The sequence below is a fragment of the Oncorhynchus clarkii genome, unplaced genomic scaffold, assembly GCF_045791955.1.
Source record: "Oncorhynchus clarkii lewisi isolate Uvic-CL-2024 unplaced genomic scaffold, UVic_Ocla_1.0 unplaced_contig_463_pilon_pilon, whole genome shotgun sequence".
In the NCBI taxonomy this organism is placed as follows: Eukaryota; Metazoa; Chordata; class Actinopteri; order Salmoniformes; family Salmonidae; genus Oncorhynchus; species Oncorhynchus clarkii.
Window position 1 is genome coordinate 102,029 of NW_027258116.1, and position 24,580 is coordinate 126,608.

Genomic DNA, 24,580 nt, shown 5'->3' on the forward strand with positions numbered 1-24,580 from the left:
CAATACCCTGATTGATCATTAAACAGTAAGAAAGTCGATCAGTTCGATCAGTCGGTCAAATATTGATCCCAGTAACAGTTGGGAGGTCATTTGATGGGTTGATGGTGGGAATGTAACTCATCGATTTGATTATCGATTAGTTGAAAAATCGATCGATTCAGCATTTATTTTTTTTGTTTGTTTGTTGTAGGATTTCATACACATGGGGTCAGAGGTCAGATCTCCGTAATGGTTCAGGTTAAGACTAGGGGCATGGGGAATCTGATCCTAGATCTGTGTTTAGGTTTGAACAGTAGATATGGGTAGTTAAGACTAGCGGCATGGGGAATCTGATCCTAGATCTGTGTTTAGGTTTGAACAGTAGATATGGGTAGTTAAGACTAGCGGCATGGGGAATCTGATCCTAGATCTGTGTTTAGGTTTGAACAGTAGATATGGGTAGTTAAGACTAGCAGCATGGGGAATCTGATCCTAGATCTGTGTTTAGGTTAGAACAGTAGATATGGGTAGTTAAGACTAGGGGCACGGGGAATCTGATCCTAGATCTGTGTTTAGGTTAGAACAGTAGATATGGGTAGTTAAGACTAGCGGCATGGGGAATCTGATCCTAGATCTGTGTTTAGGTTAGAACAGTAGATATGGGTAGTTAAGACTAGCGGCATGGGGAATCTGATCCTAGATCTGTGTTTAGGTTTGAACAGTAGATATGGGTAGTTAAGACTAGCGGCATGGGGAATCTGATCCTAGATCTGTGTTTAGGTTAGAACAGTAGATATGGGTAGTTAAGACTAGCGGCATGGGGAATCTGATCCTAGATCTGTGTTTAGGTTTGAACAGTAGATATGGGTAGTTAAGACTAGCGGCATGGGGAATCTGATCCTAGATCTGTGTTTAGGTTAGAACAGTAGATATGGGTAGGGCCTCGGCTATGTCCCAATTCTCTCCCCTTCCTCCCAAAGTACACACTTCCTCACTTGAAAGGAAATGAGTGGTAAATGGAGACTCTACTCCAGGTTAACGCCAATCATGTTTTTATATTTGTGTTTATATATAAAAAAAAAATGTATTTAATCTTTATTTAACTAGGCAAGTCAGTTAAGAACACATTATTATTTACAATGACGACCTTACCCCCCCCCCACAGGCCAAAACCCGGACGACGCTGGGCCAATCGTGCGCCGCCCTCTTAGGACTCCCAATCACGGCCGAATGTGACACAGCCTGGGATTCGAACCAGGCACTGTAGTGACGCTTCGTGCACTGAGATGCCACTAGACGGCCGCGCCACTCAGGAGTAGTGAACAAGTGCACGCTCAAGAGGGAGGAGAGACAACTGGGATACACCCTTTTGGTCCTAAACTATATCCTGGTGATGGAATGATATGAGATCTGGAAGAGGGGCAGGATCACGGAGCTAATGCAGAGCTGTGATGGGTCAGTCCATGTCGGGGTACTCTGGGTTAACGAATGAGAATCCCTGGAACTCTTCCTGGTCCAGGTTCATGATGACCTCCTGGTCGGGGGGGGTCAGGACGGGGGGGTGGCGGGTAAAGAAACGATCAAAGTTCTCTGCCTCGCGACCGCACTGTAGGGGAGGGGGGCGGGGGGGAGAGAAGAGGGATGGATGAGATGAATTAAAAAACAGAGAAGAAACAGAAGATACACATAATGAAGTAGATGGAGAGTCATCCAGTCCTCATCCACAACATAATATAATGAAGTAGATGGAGTCATCCAGTCCTCATCCACAACATAATATAATGAAGTAGATGGAGTCATCCAGTCCTCATCCACAACATAATATAATGAAGTAGATGGAGAGTCATCCAGTCCTCATCCACAACATAATATAATGAAGTAGATGGAGAGTCATCCAGTCCTCATCCACAACATAATATAATGAAGTAGATGGAGAGTCATCCAGTCCTCATCCACAACATAATATAATGAAGTAGATGGAGAGTCATCCAGTCCTCATCCACAACATAATTTAATGAAGTAGATGGAGTCATCCAGTCCTCATCCACAACATAATATAATGAAGTAGATGGAGAGTCATCCAGTCCTCATCCACAACATAATATAATGAAGTAGATGGAGAGTCATCCAGTCCTCATCCACAACATAATATAATGAAGTAGATGGAGAGTCATCCAGTCCTCATCCACAACATAATATAATGAAGTAGATGGAGTCATCCAGTCCTCATCCACAACATAATATAATGAAGTAGATGGAGTCATCCAGTCCTCATCCACAACATAATATAATTAAGTAGATGGAGAGTCATCCAGTCCTCATCCACAACATAATATAATGAAGTAGATGGAGAGTCATCCAGTCCTCATCCACAACATAATATAATGAAGTAGATGGAGAGTCATCCAGTCCTCATCCACAACATAATATAATGAAGTAGATGGAGAGTCATCCAGTCCTCATCCACAACATAATATAATGAAGTAGATGGAGTCATCCAGTCCTCATCCACAACATAATATAATGAAGTAGATGGAGTCATCCAGTCCTCATCCACAACATAATATAATGAATTAGATGGAGTCATCCAGTCCTCATCCACAACATAATATAATGAAGTAGATGGAGTCATCCAGTCCTCATCCACAACATAATATAATGAAGTAGATGGAGTCATCCAGTCCTCATCCACAACATAATATAATGAAGCAGATGGAGAGTCATCCAGTCCTCATCCACAACATAATATAATGAAGTAGATGGAGTCATCCAGTCCTCATCCACAACATAATATAATGAAGTAGATGGAGTCATACAGTCCTCATGCACAACATAATATAATGAAGTAGATGGAGTCATCCAGTCCTCATCCACAACATAATATAATGAAGTAGATGGAGTCATACAGTCCTCATCCACAACATAATATAAATATAATGAAGTCCTCATCCACAACATAATATAATGAAGTAGATGGAGTCATCCAGTCCTCATCCACAACATAATATAATGAAGTAGATGGAGTCATACAGTCCTCATCCACAACATAATATAAATATAATGAAGTCCTCATCCACAACATAATATAAATATAATGAAGTCCTCATCCACAACATAATATAAATATAATGAAGTCCTCATCCACAACATAATATAAATATAATGAAGTCCTCATCCACAACATAATATAAATATAATGAAGTAGATGGAGTCATCCAGTCCTCATGACTCAGTCCCCACTCCAGGACCTTGAAATGCTTCTTACGAAGCCACTCCTTTGTTGCCCGAGCGGTGTGTTTGGGATCATTGTCATGCTGAAAGACCCAGCCATGTTTCATCTTCAATGCCTTTGCTGATGGAAGGAGATTTTCACTCAAAATCTCACGATACATGGCCCCATTCATTCTTTCCTTTACACGGATCAGTCGTCCTGGTCCCTTTGCAGAAAAACAGCCCCAAAGCATGATGTTTCCACCCCCATGCTTCACAGTACGTATGGTGTTCTTTGGATGCAACTCAGCATTCTTTGTCCTCCAAACACAACGAGTTGAGTTTTTACCAAAAAGTTATATTTTGGTTTCATCTGACCATATGACATTCTCCCAATCTTCTTCTGGATCATCCAAATGCTCTCTAACAAACTTCAGACGGGCCTGGACATGTACTGGCTTAAGCAGGGGGACACGTCTGGCACTGCAGGATTTGAGTCCCTGGCGGCGTAGTGTGTAACTGATGGTAGGCTTTGTTACTTTGGTCCCAGCTCTCTGCAGGTCATTCACTAGGTTCCCCCGTGTGGTTCTGGGATTTTTGCTCACCATTCTTGTGATCATTTTGACCCCACGGGGTGAGATCTTGCGTGGAGCCCCAGATCGAGGGAGATTATCAGTGGTCTTGTATGTCTTCCATTTCCTAATAATTGCTCCCACAGTTGATTTCTTCAAACCAAGCTGCTTACCTATTGCAGATTCAGTCTTCCCAGCCTGGTGGTGCAGGTCTACAATTGTGTTTCTGGTGTCCTTTGACAGCTCTTTGGTCTTGGCCATAGTGGAGTTTGGAGTGTGACTGTTTGAGGTTGTGTACAGGTGTCTTTTATACTGATAACAAGTTCAAACAGGTGCCATTAATACAGGTAACGAGTGGAGGACAGAGGAGCCTCTTAAAGAAGTTACAGGTCTGTGAGAGCCAGAAATCTTGCTTGTTTGTAGGTGACCAAATACTTATTTTCCACCATAATTTGCAAATAAATTCATTAAAAATCCTACAATGTGATTTTCTGGATTTTTTCTCTCTCATTTTGTCTGTCATAGTTGAAGTGTACCTATGATGAAAATTACAGGCCTCTTCTCATCTTTTTAAGTGGGAGAACTCGCACAATTGGTGGCTGATTAAATACTTTTTTGCCCCACTGTATATGTAACAGATGTGAAACGGCTAGTTTAGTTAGCGTGGGCGCTAAATAGCGTTTCAATCAGTGACGTCACTTGCTCTGAGACCTTGAAGTAGTAGTTCCCCTTGCTCTGCAAGGGCCGCGGCTTTTGTGGAGCGATGGGTAACGATGCTTCGAGGGTGACTGTTGATGTGTGCAGAAGGTCCCTAGTTCGCGCCCGGGTATGGGCGAGGGGACGGTCTAAATTTGTACTGTTACATATATGTATATATATATATATATATATAGAGAGAGAGAGATAGGTTATATAGGTCAGACTCACAGCTTTGGGTTTGAAGGGCGGCTGGACTTCCTTGTTCTCCAGTTTGTCCCAGTGTATATATATATATATATATATATATATATATAGGTTATATAGGTCAGACTCACAGCTTTGGGTTTGAAGGGCGGCTGGACTTCCTTGTTCTCCAGTTTGTCCCAGTCCATGTAACGAAAGAAAGCGTGTTCCTTTATATCCCTCTCCCCCTCCGGACCACAGCCCAGACGCTTCCCTGGGTGCTTGGTCATCAACTAGAGACAGGGGTCAGAGGTCAGAGTGTGTGTGTGTGTGTGAGAGAGAGAGAGAGAGAGATAGAGAGTGTAAGTGTGTATACTCACCCCTTTGCAGATGGCGACAGCCTCCTTGGACATGGACTTGGGGTAGGAGACGTGATGCTCCATGATGGACTGAAACAACTCATCCTCGTCCTCACCATCGAACGGAGGCTGGGGAGGGACACACAGAGCGCCACTGAGAGGACACCGCTGACATTCTGCACTACGTACTGTAAGACGATGAACCGAGACAAATAACACACACACACACACACACACACACCTACCTGTCCAGCCAGCATCTCGTAGAGCAGAACTCCAAAGGCCCACCAGTCCACGGACTTCCCATAGGGCTGGTACGCTATGATCTGGAGGGGGGAGGAGAGAGGGATGAGATAGGAGGAGGATAGAGGACTAAGGGGGGAGGAGAGAGGGATGAGATAGAAGGATAGAGGACTAAGGGGGAGGAGAGAGGAATGAGATAGGAGGAGGATAGAGGACTAAGGGGTGGAGGAGAGAGGGATGAGATAGGAAGAGGATAGAGGACTAAGGGGGAGGAGAGAGGGATGAGATAGGAGGAGGATAGAGGACTAAGGGGGAGGAGAGAGGGATGAGATAGGAGGAGGATAGAGGACTAAGGGGGGGAGTAGAGAGGGATGAGATAGGAGGAGGATAGAGGACTAAGGGGGTAGGAGAGAGGGATGAGATAGAGGACTAAGGGGGGAGGAGCAAGTGATGAGATAGAAGGAGGATAGAGGACTAAGGGGGAGGAGAGAGGGATAGAGGACTATCCTGTCTGGGTTGGCTCCCCCCCCCCTTTGGGTTGTGCCGTGGCGGAGGTCTTTGTGGGCTATACTCGGCCTTGTCTCAGGATGGTAAGTTGGTGGTTGAAGATATCCCTCTAGTGGTGTGGGGGCTGTGCTTTGGCAAAGTGGGTGGGGTTATATCCTTCCTGCTTGGCCCTGTCCGGGGGTGTCCTCGGATGGGGCCACAGTGTCTCCTGACCCCTCCTGTCTCAGCCTCCAGTATTTATGCTGCAGTAGTTTATGTGTCGGGGGGCTAGGGTCAGTTTGTTATATCTGGAGTACTTCTGTCCTATTCGGTGTCCTGTGTGAATTTAAGTGTGCTCTCTCTAATTCTCTCTTTCTCTCTTTCTTTCTCGGAGGACCTGAGCCCTAGGACCATGCCTCAGGACTACCTGACATGATGACTCCTTGCTGTCCCCAGTCCACCTGGCCGTGCTGCTGCTCCAGTTTCAACTGTTCTGCCTTATTATTATTCGACCATGCTGGTCATTTATGAACATTTGAACATCTTGGCCATGTTCTGTTATAATCTCCACCCGACACAGCCAGAAGAGGACTGGCCACCCCACATAGCCTGGTTCCTCTCTAGGTTTCTTCCTAGGTTCTGGCCTTTCTAGGGAGTTTTTCCTAGCCACTGTGCTTCTACACCTGCATTGCTTGCTGTTTGGGGTTTTAGGCTGGGTTTCTGTACAGCACTTTGAGATATCAGCTGATGTATTTATATAGCCCTTCGTACATTTGATTTGATTTTGATTTGAGGACTAAGGGGAGTAACAGAAGCGAGTTGAAGAACAGAAGCAATCCTTACCTCAGGAGCGATGTAGTCTGGGGTCCCACAGAAGGTCTTGGTGGTGACACCGTCTAACATGTTCTCTTTGCACATCCCAAAGTCAGCGATCTTAATGTGGCCTTCTGCATCCAGCATCACGTTGTCCAGCTTCAGATCCCTAGGAGAGGCACACAGAGACAGACTATCTTAATGTGGCCTTCTGCATCCAGCATCACGTTGTCCAGCTTCAGATCCCTAGGAGAGGCACACAGAGACAGACTATCTTAATGTGGCCTTCTGCATCCAGCATCACGTTGTCCAGCTTCAGATCCCTAGGAGAGGCACACAGAGACAGACTATCTTAATGTGGCCTTCTGCATCCAGCATCATGTTGTCCAGCTTCAGATCCCTAGGAGAGGCACACAGAGACAGACTATCTTAATGTGGCCTTCTGCATCCAGCATCACGTTGTCCAGCTTCAGATCCCTAGGAGAGGCACACAGAGACAGACTATCTTAATGTGGCCTTCTGCATCCAGCATCACGTTGTCCAGCTTCAGATCCCTAGGAGAGGCACACAGAGACAGACAATCTTAATGTGGCCTTCTGCATCCAGCATCACGTTGTCCAGCTTCAGATCCCTAGGAGAGGCACACAGAGACAGACTATCTTAATGTGGCCTTCTGCATCCAGCATCACGTTGTCCAGCTTCAGATCCCTAGGAGAGGCACACACACACACACACACACGTTAAACCTACATACACACGTTACACACACAGACACATTATACATGCACAGACATATTAAACATACACTATATATATATATATCCAAAAGTATGTGGACACCCCTTCAAAATGTGGCATTCGGGTTGTTTCAGCCACACCGCTGTTGCTGACTGGTGTATAAAATTGAGCACACAGCCATGCAATCTCCATAGACAAGCAATGGCAGTAGAATGGCCTTACTGAAGAGCTCAGTGACTTTCAACATGGCGCCGTTATAGGATGCCACCTTTCCAACAAGTCAGTCCGTCACATTTCTGCCCTGCTAGAGCTTCCCTCAGTCAAATGTAAGTGCTGTTATTGTGAAGGGGAAACGTCTAGGAGCAACAACGGCTCAGCCGCAAAGTGGTAGGACACACAAGCTCACAAAACGGGCCAAGTGCTGAAAATGACTCAAGTAAAAGTGAAAGTCACCCAGTAAAATACTACTCAAGTAGTACTTGTCTAAAAGTATTTGGTTTAAAATATACTTAAGTATCTAAAGTAAAAAGTATAAACCATTTCAAATTCCTTATATTAAGCAAACCAGACGGCACCATGAAAAATAAATACAAATTGATGGATAGCCAGGGGCTCCAACACTCAGACATCATTTAGCCAGGGGCTCCAACACTCAGACATCATTTAGCCAGCGGCTCCAACACTCAGACATCATTTAGCCAGCGGCTCCAACACTCAGACATCATTTAGCCAGGGGCTCCAACACTCAGACATCATTTAGCCAGGGGCTCCAACACTCAGACATCATTTAGCCAGGGGCTCCAACACTCAGACATCATTTAGCCAGGGGCTCCAACACTCAGACATCATTTAGCCAGGGGCTCCAACACTCAGACATCATTTAGCCAGGGGGCTCCAACACTCAGACATCATTTAGCCAGGGGCTCCAACACTCAGACATCATTTAGCCAGGGGCTCCAACACTCAGACATCATTTAGCCAGGGGCTCCAACACTCAGACATCATTTAGCCAGGACGCTCCAACACTCAGACATCATTTAGCCAGGGGCTCCAACACTCAGACATCATTTAGCCAGGGGATCCAACACTCAGACATCATTTAGCCAGGGGCTCCAACACTCAGACATCATTTAGCCAGGGGCTCCAACACTCAGACATCATTTAGCCAGGGGCTCCAACACTCAGACATCATTTAGCCAGGGGCTCCAACACTCAGACATCATTTAGCCAGGGGCTCCAACACTCAGACATCATTTAGCCAGGGGCTCCAACACTCAGACATCATTTAGCCAGGGGCTCCAACACTCAGACATAATTTACAAACCAAACATTTGTGTTTGGTGAGTCCTCCAGATCAGAGGCAGTAGGGATGACCAGGGATGTTCTCTGTTTAGTGAGTCCGCCAGATCAGAGGCAGTAGGGATGACCAGGGGTGTTCTCTGTTTAGTGAGTCCTCCAGATCAGAGGCAGTAGGGATGACCAGGGATGTTCTCTGTTTAGTGAGTCCTCCAGATCAGAGGCAGTAGGGATGACCAGGGATGTTTTCTGTTTAGTGAGTCCTCCAGATCAGAGGCAGTAGGGATGACCAGGGATGTTCTCTGTTTAGGGAGTCATCCAGATCAGAGGCAGTAGGGATGACCAGGGATGTTCTCTGTTTAGTGAGTCCACCAGATCAGAGGCAGTAGGGATGACCAGGGATGTTCTCTGTTTAGTGAGTCCTCCAGAGCAGAGGCAGTAGGGATGACCAGGGATGTTCTCTGTTTAGTGAGTCCTCCAGATCAGAGGCAGTAGGGATGACCAGGGATGTTCTCTGTTTAGTGAGTCCTCCAGATCAGAGGCAGTAGGGATGACCAGGGATGTTCTCTGTTTAGTGAGTCCTCCAGATCAGAGGCAGTAGGGATGACCAGGGATGTTCTCTGTTTAGTGAGTCCTCCAGATCAGAGGCAGTAGGGACGACCAGGGATGTTCTCTGTTTAGTGAGTCCTCCAGATCAGAGGCAGTAGCGACGACCAGGGATGTTCTCTGTTTAGTGAGTCCTCCAGATCAGAGGCAGTAGGGATGACCAGGGATGTTCTCTGTTTAGTGAGTCCTCCAGGTCAGAGGCAGTAGGGATGACCAGGGATGTTCTCTGTTTAGTGAGTCCTCCAGATCAGAGGCAGTAGGGATGACCAGGGATGTTCTCTGTTTAGTGAGTCCTCCAGGTCAGAGGCAGTAGGGATGACCAGGGATGTTCTCTGTTTAGTGAGTCCTCCAGGTCAGAGGCAGTAGGGATGACCAGGGATGTTCTCTGTTTAGTGAGTCCTCCAGGTCAGAGGCAGTAGGGATGACCAGGGATGTTCTCTGTTTAGTGAGTCCTCCAGGTCAGAGGCAGTAGGGATGACCAGGGATGTTCTCTGTTTAGTGAGTCCTCCAGATCAGAGGCAGTAGGGATGACCAGGGATGTTCTCTGTTTAGTGAGTCCTCCAGATCAGAGGCAGTAGGGATGACCAGGGATGTTTTCTGTTTAGTGAGTCCTCCAGATCAGAGGCAGTAGGGATGACCAGGGATGTTTTGTGTTTAGTGAGTCCACCAGATCAGAGGCAGTAGGGATGACCAGGGATGTTCTCTGTTTAGTGAGTCCTCCAGATCAGAGGCAGTAGGGATGACCAGGGATGTTCTCTGTTTAGTGAGTCCTCCAGGTCAGAGGCAGTAGGGATGACCAGGGATGTTCTCTGTTTAGTGAGTCCTCCAGATCAGAGGCAGTAGGGATGACCAGGGATGTTCTCTGTTTAGTGAGTCCTCCAGATCAGAGGCAGTAGGGATGACCAGGGATGTTTTCTGTTTAGTGAGTCCTCCAGATCAGAGGCAGTAGGGATGACCAGGGATGTTTTGTGTTTAGTGAGTCCACCAGATCAGAGGCAGTAGGGATGACCAGGGATGTTCTCTGTTTAGTGAGTCCTCCAGATCAGAGGCAGTAGGGATGACCAGGGATGTTCTCTGTTTAGTGAGTCCTCCAGATCAGAGGCAGTAGGGACGACCAGGGATGTTCTCTGTTTAGTGAGTCCTCCAGATCAGAGGCAGTAGGGATGACCAGGGATGTTCTCTGTTTAGTGAGTCCTCCAGATCAGAGGCAGTAGGGATGACCAGGGATGTTCTCTGTTTAGTGAGTCCTCCAGATCAGAGGCAGTAGGGATGACCAGGGATGTTCTCTGTTTAGTGAGTCCTCCAGATCAGAGGCAGTAGGGATGACCAGGGATGTTCTCTGTTTAGTGAGTCCTCCAGATCAGAGGCAGTAGGGATGACCAGGGATGTTCTCTGTTTAGTGAGTCCTCCAGATCAGAGGCAGTAGGGATGACCAGGGATGTTCTCTGTTTAGTGAGTCCTCCAGATCAGAGGCAGTAGGGATGACCAGGGATGTTCTCTGTTTAGTGAGTCCTCCAGATCAGAGGCAGTAGGGATGACCAGGGATGTTCTCTGTTTAGTGAGTCCTCCAGATCAGAGGCAGTAGGGACGACCAGGAATGTTCTCTGTTTAGTGAGTCCTCCAGATCAGAGGCAGTAGGGATGACCAGGGATGTTCTCTGTTTAGTGAGTCCTCCAGATCAGAGGCAGTAGGGACGACCAGGGATGTTCTCTGTTTAGTGAGTCCTCCAGATCAGAGGCAGTAGGGACGACCAGGGATGTTCTCTGTTTAGTGAGTCCTCCAGATCAGAGGCAGTAGGGACGACCAGGGATGTTCTCTGTTTAGTGAGTCCTCCAGATCAGAGGCAGTAGGGACGACCAGGGATGTTCTCTGTTTAGTGAGTCCTCCAGATCAGAGGCAGTAGGGACGACCAGGGATGTTCTCTGTTTAGTGAGTCCTCCAGATCAGAGGCAGTAGGGATGACCAGGGATGTTCTCTGTTTAGTGAGTCCTCCAGATCAGAGGCAGTAGGGATGACCAGGGATGTTTTCTGTTTAGTGAGTCCTCCAGATCAGAGGCAGTAGGGATGACCAGGGATGTTTTGTGTTTAGTGAGTCCACCAGATCAGAGGCAGTAGGGATGACCAGGGATGTTCTCTGTTTAGTGAGTCCTCCAGATCAGAGGCAGTAGGGATGACCAGGGATGTTCTCTGTTTAGTGAGTCCTCCAGGTCAGAGGCAGTAGGGATGACCAGGGATGTTCTCTGTTTAGTGAGTCCTCCAGATCAGAGGCAGTAGGGATGACCAGGGATGTTCTCTGTTTAGTGAGTCCTCCAGATCAGAGGCAGTAGGGATGACCAGGGATGTTCTCTGTTTAGTGAGTCCTCCAGATCAGAGGCAGTAGGGATGACCAGGGATGTTCTCTGTTTAGTGAGTCCTCCAGGTCAGAGGCAGTAGGGATGACCAGGGATGTTCTCTGTTTAGTGAGTCCTCCAGATCAGAGGCAGTAGGGATGACCAGGGATGTTCTCTGTTTAGTGAGTCCTCCAGATCAGAGGCAGTAGGGATGACCAGGGATGTTCTCTGTTTAGTGAGTCCTCCAGATCAGAGGCAGTAGGGATGACCAGGGATGTTTTCTGTTTAGTGAGTCCTCCAGATCAGAGGCAGTAGGGATGACCAGGGATGTTTTGTGTTTAGTGAGTCCACCAGATCAGAGGCAGTAGGGATGACCAGGGATGTTCTCTGTTTAGTGAGTCCTCCAGATCAGAGGCAGTAGGGATGACCAGGGATGTTCTCTGTTTAGTGAGTCCTCCAGGTCAGAGGCAGTAGGGATGACCAGGGATGTTCTCTGTTTAGTGAGTCCTCCAGATCAGAGGCAGTAGGGATGACCAGGGATGTTCTCTGTTTAGTGAGTCCTCCAGATCAGAGGCAGTAGGGATGACCAGGGATGTTTTCTGTTTAGTGAGTCCTCCAGATCAGAGGCAGTAGGGATGACCAGGGATGTTTTGTGTTTAGTGAGTCCACCAGATCAGAGGCAGTAGGGATGACCAGGGATGTTCTCTGTTTAGTGAGTCCTCCAGATCAGAGGCAGTAGGGATGACCAGGGATGTTCTCTGTTTAGTGAGTCCTCCAGATCAGAGGCAGTAGGGACGACCAGGGATGTTCTCTGTTTAGTGAGTCCTCCAGATCAGAGGCAGTAGGGATGACCAGGGATGTTCTCTGTTTAGTGAGTCCTCCAGATCAGAGGCAGTAGGGATGACCAGGGATGTTCTCTGTTTAGTGAGTCCTCCAGATCAGAGGCAGTAGGGATGACCAGGGATGTTCTCTGTTTAGTGAGTCCTCCAGATCAGAGGCAGTAGGGATGACCAGGGATGTTCTCTGTTTAGTGAGTCCTCCAGATCAGAGGCAGTAGGGATGACCAGGGATGTTCTCTGTTTAGTGAGTCCTCCAGATCAGAGGCAGTAGGGATGACCAGGGATGTTCTCTGTTTAGTGAGTCCTCCAGATCAGAGGCAGTAGGGATGACCAGGGATGTTCTCTGTTTAGTGAGTCCTCCAGATCAGAGGCAGTAGGGATGACCAGGGATGTTCTCTGTTTAGTGAGTCCTCCAGATCAGAGGCAGTAGGGACGACCAGGAATGTTCTCTGTTTAGTGAGTCCTCCAGATCAGAGGCAGTAGGGATGACCAGGGATGTTCTCTGTTTAGTGAGTCCTCCAGATCAGAGGCAGTAGGGACGACCAGGGATGTTCTCTGTTTAGTGAGTCCTCCAGATCAGAGGCAGTAGGGACGACCAGGGATGTTCTCTGTTTAGTGAGTCCTCCAGATCAGAGGCAGTAGGGACGACCAGGGATGTTCTCTGTTTAGTGAGTCCTCCAGATCAGAGGCAGTAGGGATGACCAGGGATGTTCTCTGTTTAGTGAGTCCTCCAGATCAGAGGCAGTAGGGACGACCAGGGATGTTCTCTGTTTAGTGAGTCCTCCAGATCAGAGGCAGTAGGGATGACCAGGGATGTTCTCTGTTTAGTGAGTCCTCCAGATCAGAGGCAGTAGGGATGACCAGGGATGTTCTCTGTTTAGTGAGTCCTCCAGATCAGAGGCAGTAGGGATGACCAGGGATGTTCTCTGTTTAGTGAGTCCTCCAGATCAGAGGCAGTAGGGACGACCAGGGATGTTCTCTGTTTAGTGAGTCCTCCAGATCAGAGGCAGTAGGGATGACCAGGGATGTTCTCTGTTTAGTGAGTCCTCCAGATCAGAGGCAGTAGGGATGACCAGGGATGTTCTCTGTTTAGTGAGTCCTCCAGATCAGAGGCAGTAGGGATGACCAGGGATGTTCTCTGTTTAGTGAGTCCTCCAGATCAGAGGCAGTAGGGATGACCAGGGATGTTCTCTGTTCAGTGAGTCCTCCAGATCAGAGGCAGTAGGGATGACCAGGGATGTTCTCTGTTTAGTGAGTCCTCCAGATCAGAGGCAGTAGGGACGACCAGGGATGTTCTCTGTTTAGTGAGTCCTCCAGATCAGAGGCAGTAGGGATGACCAGGGATGTTCTCTGTTTAGTGAGTCCTCCAGATCAGAGTCAGTAGGGACGACCAGGGATGTTCTCTGTTTAGTGAGTCCTCCAGATCAGAGTCAGTAGGGATGACCAGGGATGTTCTCTGTTTAGTGAGTCCTCCAGATCAGAGGCAGTAGGGATGACCAGGGATGTTCTCTGTTTAGTGAGTCCTCCAGATCAGAGACAGTAGGGATGACCAGGGATGTTCTCTGTTTAGTGAGTCCTCCAGATCAGAGACAGTAGGGACGACCAGGGATGTTCTCTGTTTAGTGAGTCCTCCAGATCAGAGGCAGTAGGGACGACCAGGGATGTTCTCTGTTTAGTGAGTCCTCCAGATCAGAGGCAGTAGGGACGACCAGGGATGTTCTCTGTTTAGTGAGTCCTCCAGATCAGAGGCAGTAGGGACGACCAGGGATGTTCTCTGTTTAGTGAGTCCTCCAGATCAGAGGCAGTAGGGATGACCAGGGATGTTCTCTGTTTAGTGAGTCCTCCAGATCAGAGGCAGTAGGGATGACCAGGGATGTTCTCTGTTTAGTGAGTCCTCCAGATCAGAGGGTATAGGGATGACCAGGGATGTTCTCTGTTTAGTGAGTCCTCCAGATCAGAGGCAGTAGGGACGACCAGGGATGTTCTCTGTTTAGTGAGTCCTCCAGATCAGAGGCAGTAGGGACGACCAGGGATGTTCTCTGTTTAGTGAGTCCTCCAGATCAGAGGCAGTAGGGATGACCAGGGATGTTCTCTGTTTAGTGAGTCCTCCAGATCAGAGGGTATAGGGATGACCATGGATGTTCTCTGTTTAGTGAGTCCTCCAGATCAGAGGCAGTAGGGATGACCAGGGATGTTCTCTGTTTAGTGAGTCCACCAGATCAGAGGCAGTAGGGATGACCAGGGATGTTCTCTGTTTAGTGAGTCCTCCAGATCAGAGGCAGTAGGGATGACCAGGGATGTTCTCTGTTTAGTGAGTCCTCCAGATCAGAGGCAGTAGGGATGACCAGGGATGTTCTCTGTTTAGTGAGTCCTCCAGATCAGAGGCAGAAGGGATGACCAGGGATGTTCTCTGTTTAGTGAGTTCTCCAGATCAGAGGCAGAAGGGATGACCAGGGATGTTCTCTGTTTAGTGAGTCCACCAGATCAGAGGCAGTAGGGATGACCAGGGACGTTCTCTGTTTAGGGAGTCCTCCAGATCAGAGGCAGTAGGGATGACCAGGGATGTTCTCTGTTTAGTGAGTCCTCCAGATCAGAGGCAGTAGGGATGGACCAGGGATGTTCTCTGTTTAGTGAGTCCTCCAGATCAGAGGCAGTAGAGGATGACCAGGGATGTTCTCTGTTTAGTGAGTCCTCCAGATCAGAGGCAGTGGGGATGGACCAGGGATGTTCTCTGTTTAGTGAGTCCTCCAGATCAGAGGCAGTAGGGATGACCAGGGATGTTCTCTGTTTAGTGAGTCCTCCAGATCAGAGGCAGTAGGGATGACCAGGGATGTTCTCTGTTTAGTGAGCCCTCCTAATAAATACTAAATACTTATAGTAAAAATACTTTAAATGACTATTTATGTTGTTTTTTAGGGTTTCTGTACTTCACTATTTATATTTTTGCCAACTTTTACTTCACTACATTCCTAAAGACAATAATGTACTTTTTACTCCATACATTTTCCCTGACACCCAAAAGATAGTTGTTACATTATGACAGGAAAATGGTCCAATTCACACACTAAACAGAGAACATCCCTGGTCCATCCCTACTGCCTCTGATCTGGAGGACTCACTAAACAGAGAACATCCCTGGTCATCCCTACTGCCTCTGATCTGGAGGACTCACTAAACAGAGAACATCCCTGGTCCATCCCTACTGCCTCTGATCTGGAGGACTCACTAAACAGAGAACATCCCTGGTCATCCCTACTGCCTCTGATCTGGAGGACTCACTAAACAGAGAACATCCCTGGTCATCCCTACTGCCTCTGATCTGGAGGACTCACTTGGTTTTTGCAGAAACAAGAAGGATTGTTCAGAATGGTGATATGATACGAGGTTATGATCAATAACAAGAAGGACTGTTCAGAATGGTGATATGATACGAGGTTATGATCAATAACAAGAAGGACTGTTCAGAATGATGATATGATACGAGGTTATGATCAATAACAAGAAGGACTGTTCAGAATGATGATATGATACGAGGTTATGATCAATAACAAGAAGGACTGTTCAGAATGATGATATGATACGAGGTTATGATCAATAACAAGAAGGACTGTTCAGAATGATGATATGATACGAGGTTATGATCAATAACAAGAAGGACTGTTCAGAATGATGATATGATACGAGGTTATGATCAATAACAAGAAGGACCGTTCAGAATGGTGATATGATACGAGGTTATGATCAATAACAAGAAGGACTGTTCAGAATGATGATATGATACGAGGTTATGATCAATAACAAGAAGGACTGTTCAGAATGATGATATGATACGAGGTTATGATCAATAACAAGAAGGACTGTTCAGAATGGTGATATGATACGAGGTTATGATCAATAACAAGAAGGACTGTTCAGAATGATGATATGATACGAGGTTATGATGAATAACAAGAAGGACTGTTCAGAATGGTGATATGATACGAGGTTATGATCAATAACAAGAAGGACTGTTCAGAATGGTGATATGATACGAGGTTATGATCAATAACAAGAAGGACTGTTCAGAATGATGATATGATACGAGGTTATGATCAATAACAAGAAGGACTGTTCAGAATGATGATATGATACGAGGTTATGATCAATAACAAGAAGGACCGTTCAGAATGGTGATATGATACGAGGTTATGATCAATAACAAGAAGGACTGTTCAGAATGATGATATGATACGAGGTTATGATCAATAACAAGGACTGTTCAGAATGATGATATGATACGAGGTTATGATCAATAACAAGAAGGACTGTTCAGAATGATGATATGATACGAGGTTATGATCAATAACAAGAAGGACCGTTCAGAATGGTGATATGATACGAGGTTATGATGAATAAGTTGCCTGTTTATAGATGTGATAGGTAAAGACCTTTAGAGTTCAATTTGGGAGCTGGTAACTCTTTAAAGAACCGCATGGTGCCCCAGATCCTAATGAGTTAATTGTTACATGTTTAATTTAAATTGCGTAACAATTAACCATATTTAGGTTGATTCGATAAATAACAGTCTTTACATTCATGTTAAAAGTCAAATCACGACACCAGTGATGCGAGCCTACCAGACAAGCTAAATGCCTTCTATGCTTGCTTCGAAACAAGCAACACTGAACCATGCGTGAGAGCACCAGCTGTTCCTGTGAAATGCTTACTTAAGAGCCCTTTCCCAACAACGCAGAGTTAAAAAGTAAGACAAATTTGCAAAAAAAATAACAAAGGAAATAGAGACACAACAATGAGACTATGTACAAGGAGTACAAGTACCGAGTCAATGTGCAGGGGTATGAGGTTGTTGAGGTAATATGTAACTAGGCAAGTCAGTTAAGAACAAATTCTTATTTACATTGACGGCCTACCCCGGCCAAACCCGGACCACGCTGGGCCAAATTGTGCGCCGCCCTATGGGACTCCCAATCACGGCCGGTTGTGATACGGCCTGGAATCGAACCAGGGTCTGTAGTGACGCCCGTAGCCCTGAGATGCAGTGCCTTAGACTGCTGCGGATCTGAGGGACAAATCGTTTCAGTCTCCTGAGGGGGAAGAGGCGTCGTCGTGCCCGTTTCCACTGACTGTGTTAGTGTGTTTGGACCAAGACAGACCATTAGGGATGTGGATGCTGAGGCTCCACTACAACAGGTTGATGCTCGGCCCTCTGTTTCCCCTAGTCCACGATCAGCTCCGTTTGTCTTGCTGACAAACATTCATAAGGCCGCGGGGCCAGACGGAATACCACACGTAACAAACATGGAGTAAAACAGTCACTCACCGGTAAACGATGCCTTTGGAATGGAGGAAGAGGAGGCCGATGGAGATCTCTGCAGCATAGAAACTACACACACACACACACACACACACAGTTAGACCAGGCACAGAGGTGTGTGTGTGTGTGTGTGTGTGTGTGTGTGTGTGTGTGTGTGTGTGTGTGTGTGTGTGTGTACTCACACAGCGTGGGGTTCCTTGAACTTGCCGACCTGCTGGATCTGATACATGAGGTCTCCTCCGTTGATATACTCCATCACAAAATATAACCTGTCCTGGAGAGAGAGAGAGAGGGAGGGGGGAGAGACACTCCATCACAAAATATAACCTGTCCTGGAGAGAGAGAGAGAGAGGGGGGAGAGACACTCCATCAACAACAACACCCCTTCAAGCAGACCCCGAGAGCTGGAGGTGGAGAGAGAGACATATCTGCACTCTGGACTGTGGTGAGACAACTTCAACAGGAGAAAGAGCAGGAGAAGAACAGGGGCACTAGAGGAGAGGATCAGACTGCTGGAGGAGAGGATCAGACTGCTGGAGGAGAGGGTGAGAACGATGACGAGTGACAGAGAACAACCCATTAGAGAGCTGGCCACCCCCGCAGAGAAGCCAGTAGAACAACCCATTAGAGAGGTGGCCACCCCCGCAGAGAAGCCAGCAGAACAGTCCACATCAGACCCTGACCATAGCTTTGACATCACAGCAAGACAGATAAATGAATAACCCCAAACCCAGGGGACCCCACACACCCTCCTAGCACCCCCCGTCAACCCCTGACAACACCCCACACCCACTGAGGACACACACAAGCAACAGATTGTACTCACATAGACCGCCCCCTCAGATCAGACCTAAGCCTCTCCTGCCCACCCCATGCCCCCCCACTCCCGCAAAGAGGGCCTCAACATGAAAGTCAAACACACGCCCAGGCCGTGAGCAGGCAAACAGGCCCAAAACCCACTCTTACACTAAGCCCAAGCCAATGGCATGTACCAGATGCCCAGCAGGCTCTGTTCACACTTACTGGCCTGAGACCGAACCACACGACCAACAACACTGGACACTTTATGGAACGCAAAGCCTTCACTATATCAGAGAGCAGACCTGACCCACTCTATTAGACAGGGAAGAGACTCAGTGGGTAACTTGGTATAGAGCAGACCTAACCCACTCTATTAGACAGGGAAGAGACTCAGTGGGTAACTTGGTATAGAGCAGACCTAACCCACTCTATTAGACAGGGAAGAGACTCAGTGGGTAACTTGGTATAGAGCAGACCTAACCCACTCTATTAGACAGGGAAGAGGCTCAGTGGGTAACTTGGTATAGAGCAGACCTAACCCACTCTATTAGACAGGGAAGAGACTCAGTGGGTAACTTGGTATAGAGCAGACCTAACCCACTCTATTAGACAGGGAAGAGACTCAGTGGGTAACTTGGTATAGAGCAGACCTAACCCACTCTATTAGACAGGGAAGAGACTCAGTGGGTAACTTGGTATAGAGCAGACCTAACCCACTCTATTAGACAGGGAAGAGACTCAGTGGGTAACTTGGTATAGAGCAGACCTAACCCACTCTATTAGACAGGGAAGAGACTCAGTGGGTAACTTGGTATAGAGCAGACCTAACCCACTCTATTAGACACAAAAACACACACATTTCGTCACACAGGGTGAGACAGGGATGCAGCTTAAGCCCCACCCTCTTCAACATATATATCAATAAATTGGCGAAGGCACTAGAACAATCTGCAGCACCCGGCCTCCCCCTGCTAGATTCAGAAGTCAAATGTCTGCTGTCTGATTTGGTGCTTCTGTCCCCAACTAAGGAGGGCCTACAGCAGCACCTAGATCTTCTGCACAGATTATGTCAAACCTGGGCCCTGACAGTAAATCACAGGAAGACCAAAATAATGGTGTTCCAAAAAAGGTCCAGTCGCCAGGACCACAAATACAAATTCTATCTAGACACTGTCGCTCTAGAGCACACAAAGAACTACACCTGCCTCGGTCTAGGACAGAAACACAATTAGACTCAATCAAATCATGAGAAAGCTAAAATATAACTTTTTGACACTGGAAAGAATCAACCAAAAAACATAGCAAACTTGAATGCTGTCTGGCCCTAAACAGAGAGAACACAATGGCAGAACACCTGACCACTGTGACTGACCCAACATTAAGAAAATCCTTGACTATGTACAGACTCAGTGAGCATAGCCTTGCTATTGAAAGAGGAGACCATAGAAAGACCTGGCTCTCAAGAGAAGACAAAGAGAGGGAGGAGAGAGACAGCAAGGGTTGAGAAAGAGAGAGAGAGAGAGAGAGAGAGAGAGAAAGAGAGAAAGAAAGAGAGAGAGAGACAGCAAGGGAGGAGAAGAGACTGTTCAGTATTCCCAGAATTCCACCTCAGAAAACACTGATAAAAGCAGACCACCTGCTCTTGAGAATGGTGTTTCTCTCTGTGTGTGTTTACCATGGTCTGGAAGCAGGAGTGGAGCTGGTCAGGACATGTGTGTGTGTTTGCCTCTGTGTGTGTGTGTGTTTACCATGGTCTGGAAGCAGGAGTGGAGCTGGTCAGGACATGTGTGTGTGTGTGTTTGCCTCTGTGTGTGTGTGTGTTTACCATGGTCTGGAAACAGGAGTGGAGCTGTGTGAGGAAGGGAGGTTTCCCGGACAGAGCCAGGACCCTCTTCTCCACCATGGTGCACTCCACATCATCATCCTGAATCACCACGTCCTTCTTCAGGATCTTTACGGCGTACAGCTCGTCTGCTCCTTTACGCTCTGCTAACATCACCTAGAGACGAGGGGATATTTAACAGAGTAACACACCCCCTCTCCATCCCCAACATACAGTCTCTCCCCCCCCCCCCCCCACCACGCACACACACAGTCTCTCCACCCCCCCCCCCCACCACGCACACACATACAGTCTCTCCACCCCCCCCACCACGCACACACATACAGTCTCTCTGTTCCCCCCACATACAGTCTCTCTGTCTGTCCCCCCATACAGTCTCTCCGTCCCCCCCCACAGTCTCTCTCTGTCCCCCCCCCACAGAGTCTCTCTGTCCCCCCCATACGGCCCCCCCCCACATCCGGTCTCTCTGTCCCCCCCATACAGTCTCCCCCCCCCCCACATACAGTCTCTCCGTCCCCCCCACATACAGTCTCTCCACCCCCCCCATACAGTCTCTCCACCCCCCCCATACAGTCTCTCCGTCCCCCCCATACAGTCTCTCCGTCCCCCCCATACAGTCTCTCCACCCCCCCACATCCGGTCTCTCTGTCCCCCCCATACAGTCTCCCCCCCCCCACATACAGTCTCTCCGTCCCCCCCCCATACAGTCTCTCTGCCCCCCCCCATACAGTCTCTCCACCACGTACCTTCCCGAAGCTGCCCTTGCCCAACACCATAATGAAGTTGAAGTCTGTCAGTTTGACGCGGTCCTGGTTACCGTTGCTATCGTACTTAGAGGTGGAGTTAGAGGAGGAGCCGTCTGTGTTCTTCCCGGGACCAATCTTAGCCCTCTGACGGGGAGAGACAACTTCATGATCAGAGTTACAGTTTCTTAGGTCAACATTTTGATAGTTTGATAACTGACATAAAAACGTAATTACATGTTCTTCAATCTAGAAGAATGGCAGTCAGGACTGAAGAGTATAAATATCTGCTTTTCTCTGTCTAAACATTAAGCTCACGTCATTCATCACGGTCAGAGGACTGTTACAGACATACAGAGGTTAGAACAGGGGACTGTTACATAGAGGTTAGAACAGGGGACTGTTACAGACATACAGAGGTTAGAACAGGGGACTGTTACATAGAGGTTAGAACAGGGGACTGTTACAGACATACAGAGGTTAGAACAGGAGACTGTTACATAGAGGTTAGAACAGGGGACTGTTACAGACATACAGAGGTTAGAACAGGGGACTGTTACAGACATACAGAGGTTAGAACAGGGGACTGTTACATAGAGGTTAGAACAGGGGACTGTTACAGACACACAGAGGTTAGAACAGGGGACTGTTACAGACATACAGAGGTTAGAACAGGGGACTGTTACAGACACACAGAGGTTAGAACAGGGGACTGTTACAGACATAGAGGTTAGAACAAGGGACTGTTACAGACATATAGAGGTTAGAACAGGGGACTGTTACAGACATATAGAGGTTAGAACAGGGGACTGTTACATAGAGGTTGGAGCAGGGGACTGTTACATAGAGGTTGGAACAGGGGACTGTTACATATAGAGGTTGGAACAGGGGACTGTTACATAGAGGTTGGAACAGGGGACTGTTACATAGAGGTTGGAACAGGGGACTGTTACATAGACGTTGGAACAGGGGACTGTTACATAGAGGTTGGAACAGGGGACTGTTACATACATGTAGAGGTTGGAACAGGGGACTGTTACATAGAGGTTGGAACAGGGGACTGTTACATACATATAGAGGTTGGAACAGGGGACTGTTACATAGAGGTTGGAACAGGGGACTGTTACATAGAGGTTGGAACAGGGGACTGTTACATAGACGTTGGAACAGGGGACTGTTACATACATGTAGAGGTTGGAACAGGGGACTGTTACATAGAGGTTGGAACAGGGGACTGTTACATACATATAGAGGTTGGAACAGGGGACTGTTACATAGAGGTTGGAACAGGGGACTGTTACATAGAGGTTGGAACAGGGGACTGTTACATAGAGGTTGGAACAGGGGACTGTTACATATAGAGGTTGGAACAGGGGACAGTTACATAGAGGTTGGAACAGGGGACTGTTACATAGAGGTTGGAACAGGGGACTGTTACATACATATAGAGGTTGGAACAGGGGACTGTTACATAGAGGTTGGAACAGGGGACTGTTACATAGAGGTTGGAACAGGGGACTGTTACATATAGAGGTTAGAACAGGGGACTGTTACATAGAGGTTGGAACAGGGGACTGTTACATATAGAGGTTGGAACAGGGGACAGTTACATAGAGGTTGGAACAGGGGACTGTTACATAGAGGTTGGAACAGGGGACTGTTACATACATATAGAGGTTGGAACAGGGGACTGTTACATAGAGGTTGGAACAGGGGACTGTTACATAGAGGTTGGAACAGGGGACTGTTACATATAGAGGTTAGAACAGGGGACTGTTACATAGAGGTTGGAACAGGGGACTGTTACATATAGAGTTTGGCCTAATTCGGGCCTAAATCGAGAGCCGATGGGGTAACGTTAGTGAATTGGACCTCCACTTAAGATGGAAATCAAACTGCATCTGGTTTCGACGGGGATTCCCCCCCGAGGGAAGGTGGATTAGCGCGAGGGGCTGAGCGGGTAAAAAAATGATGTGTTTGGACTGCAGTCTAGGATTTAATACCAGCATCCCTCCCTCTGGTTGACACGCCCACTTCCCGCCAGTGATGTCATCGGTTTCTCTCACCTCAAACTTTTGTCGTAGTTCCTCGTTGCCGTCTTCTCCGTCTGGTTGGACAGGAACATTAAAGTATTCTCCCTCCTCCTGGGACAACAATTTAAACCTGTAGAATATACAGATGAACACTACAGATGAACACTACAGATGAACACTACAGATGAACACTACAGATGAACACTAACACTACAGATGGACACTACAGATTAACACTAACACTACAGATGAACACTACAGATTACCACTACAGATGAACACTACAGATGAACACTACAGATGAACACTAACACTACAGATTAACACTACAGATGAACACTAACACTACAGATTAACACTAACACTACAGATTACCACTACAGATGAACACTACAGATGAACACTACAGATGAACACTACAGATGAACACTAACACTACAGATTAACACTACAGATGAACACTAACACTACAGATGAACACTACAGATTACCACTACAGATGAACACTACAGATGAACACTACAGATGAACACTACAGATGAACACTACAGATGAACACTAACACTACAGATGAACACTACAGATTACCACTACAGATGAACACTACAGATGAACACTACAGATGAACACTACAGATGAACACTAACACTACAGATGAACACTACAGATTACCACTACAGATGAACACTACAGATGAACACTACAGATGAACACTACAGATGAACACTACAGATGAACACTACAGATTAACATTACAGATTAACACTACAGATGAACACTACAGATGAACACTACAGATGAACACTACAGATGAACACTACAGATTAACACTACAGATGAACACTACAGATTAACACTACAGATGAACACTAACACTACAGATGAACACTACAGATGAACACTACAGATTAACACTACAGATTAACACTACAGATGAACACTACAGATTAACACTACAGATGAACACTAACACTACAGATGAACACTACAGATTAACACTACAGATTAACACTACAGATGAACACTACAGATTAACACTACAGATGAACACTACAGATTGACACTACAGATGAACACTAACACTACAGATGAACACTACAGATGAACACTACAGATGAACACTACAGATTAACACTACAGATTAACACTACAGATGAACACTACAGATTAACACTACAGATGAACACTAACACTACAGATGAACACTACAGATTACCACTACAGATGAACACTACAGATGAACACTACAGATGAACACTACAGATTAACACTACAGATGAACACTACAGATTGACACTAACACTACAGATGAACACTACAGATGAACACTACAGATGAACACTAACACTACAGATGAACACTACAGATTAACACTAACACTACAGATTACCACTACAGATGAACACTACAGATGAACACTACAGATGAACACTACAGATGAACACTACAGATGAACACTACAGATTAACACTACAGATTAACATTACAGATTA

The 24,580-nt window shown here is 46.9% G+C and overlaps 1 protein-coding gene across 1 annotated transcript; it reads right to left on the reverse strand.

Annotated features, from left to right (window-relative positions):
* Positions 1 to 1,233: 1,233 nt before the first annotated feature.
* On the reverse strand, positions 1,234 to 23,212 carry LOC139395725 (protein kinase C beta type). Its single transcript, XM_071143068.1, has 10 exons — positions 23,121 to 23,212; positions 21,058 to 21,201; positions 20,294 to 20,467; positions 17,850 to 17,941; positions 17,674 to 17,736; positions 6,575 to 6,713; positions 5,248 to 5,328; positions 5,024 to 5,131; positions 4,796 to 4,936; positions 1,234 to 1,585 (listed from the first exon to the last, which is right to left on the reverse strand). Exons 2-10 carry the CDS (start codon positions 21,085 to 21,087, stop codon positions 1,436 to 1,438), a joined length of 978 nt encoding a protein of 325 aa, XP_070999169.1. The 5' UTR covers positions 21,088 to 21,201; positions 23,121 to 23,212; the 3' UTR covers positions 1,234 to 1,435.
* Positions 23,213 to 24,580: the final 1,368 nt, after the last annotated feature.

Excerpts from the sequence above, each read along its gene's own strand:
- LOC139395725 (XM_071143068.1), bottom strand. The coding sequence starts at position 21,087 with ATGGTGTTGGGCAAGGGCAGCTTCGGGAAG. Across the intron at positions 17,737-17,849 it reads TTCAAGGAACCCCACGCTGT|TTTCTATGCTGCAGAGATCT; the intron begins GTGAGTACACAC and ends GTGTGTGTGTAG. Across the intron at positions 5,132-5,247 it reads ACGAGATGCTGGCTGGACAG|CCTCCGTTCGATGGTGAGGA; the intron begins GTAGGTGTGTGT and ends GTCCCTCCCCAG.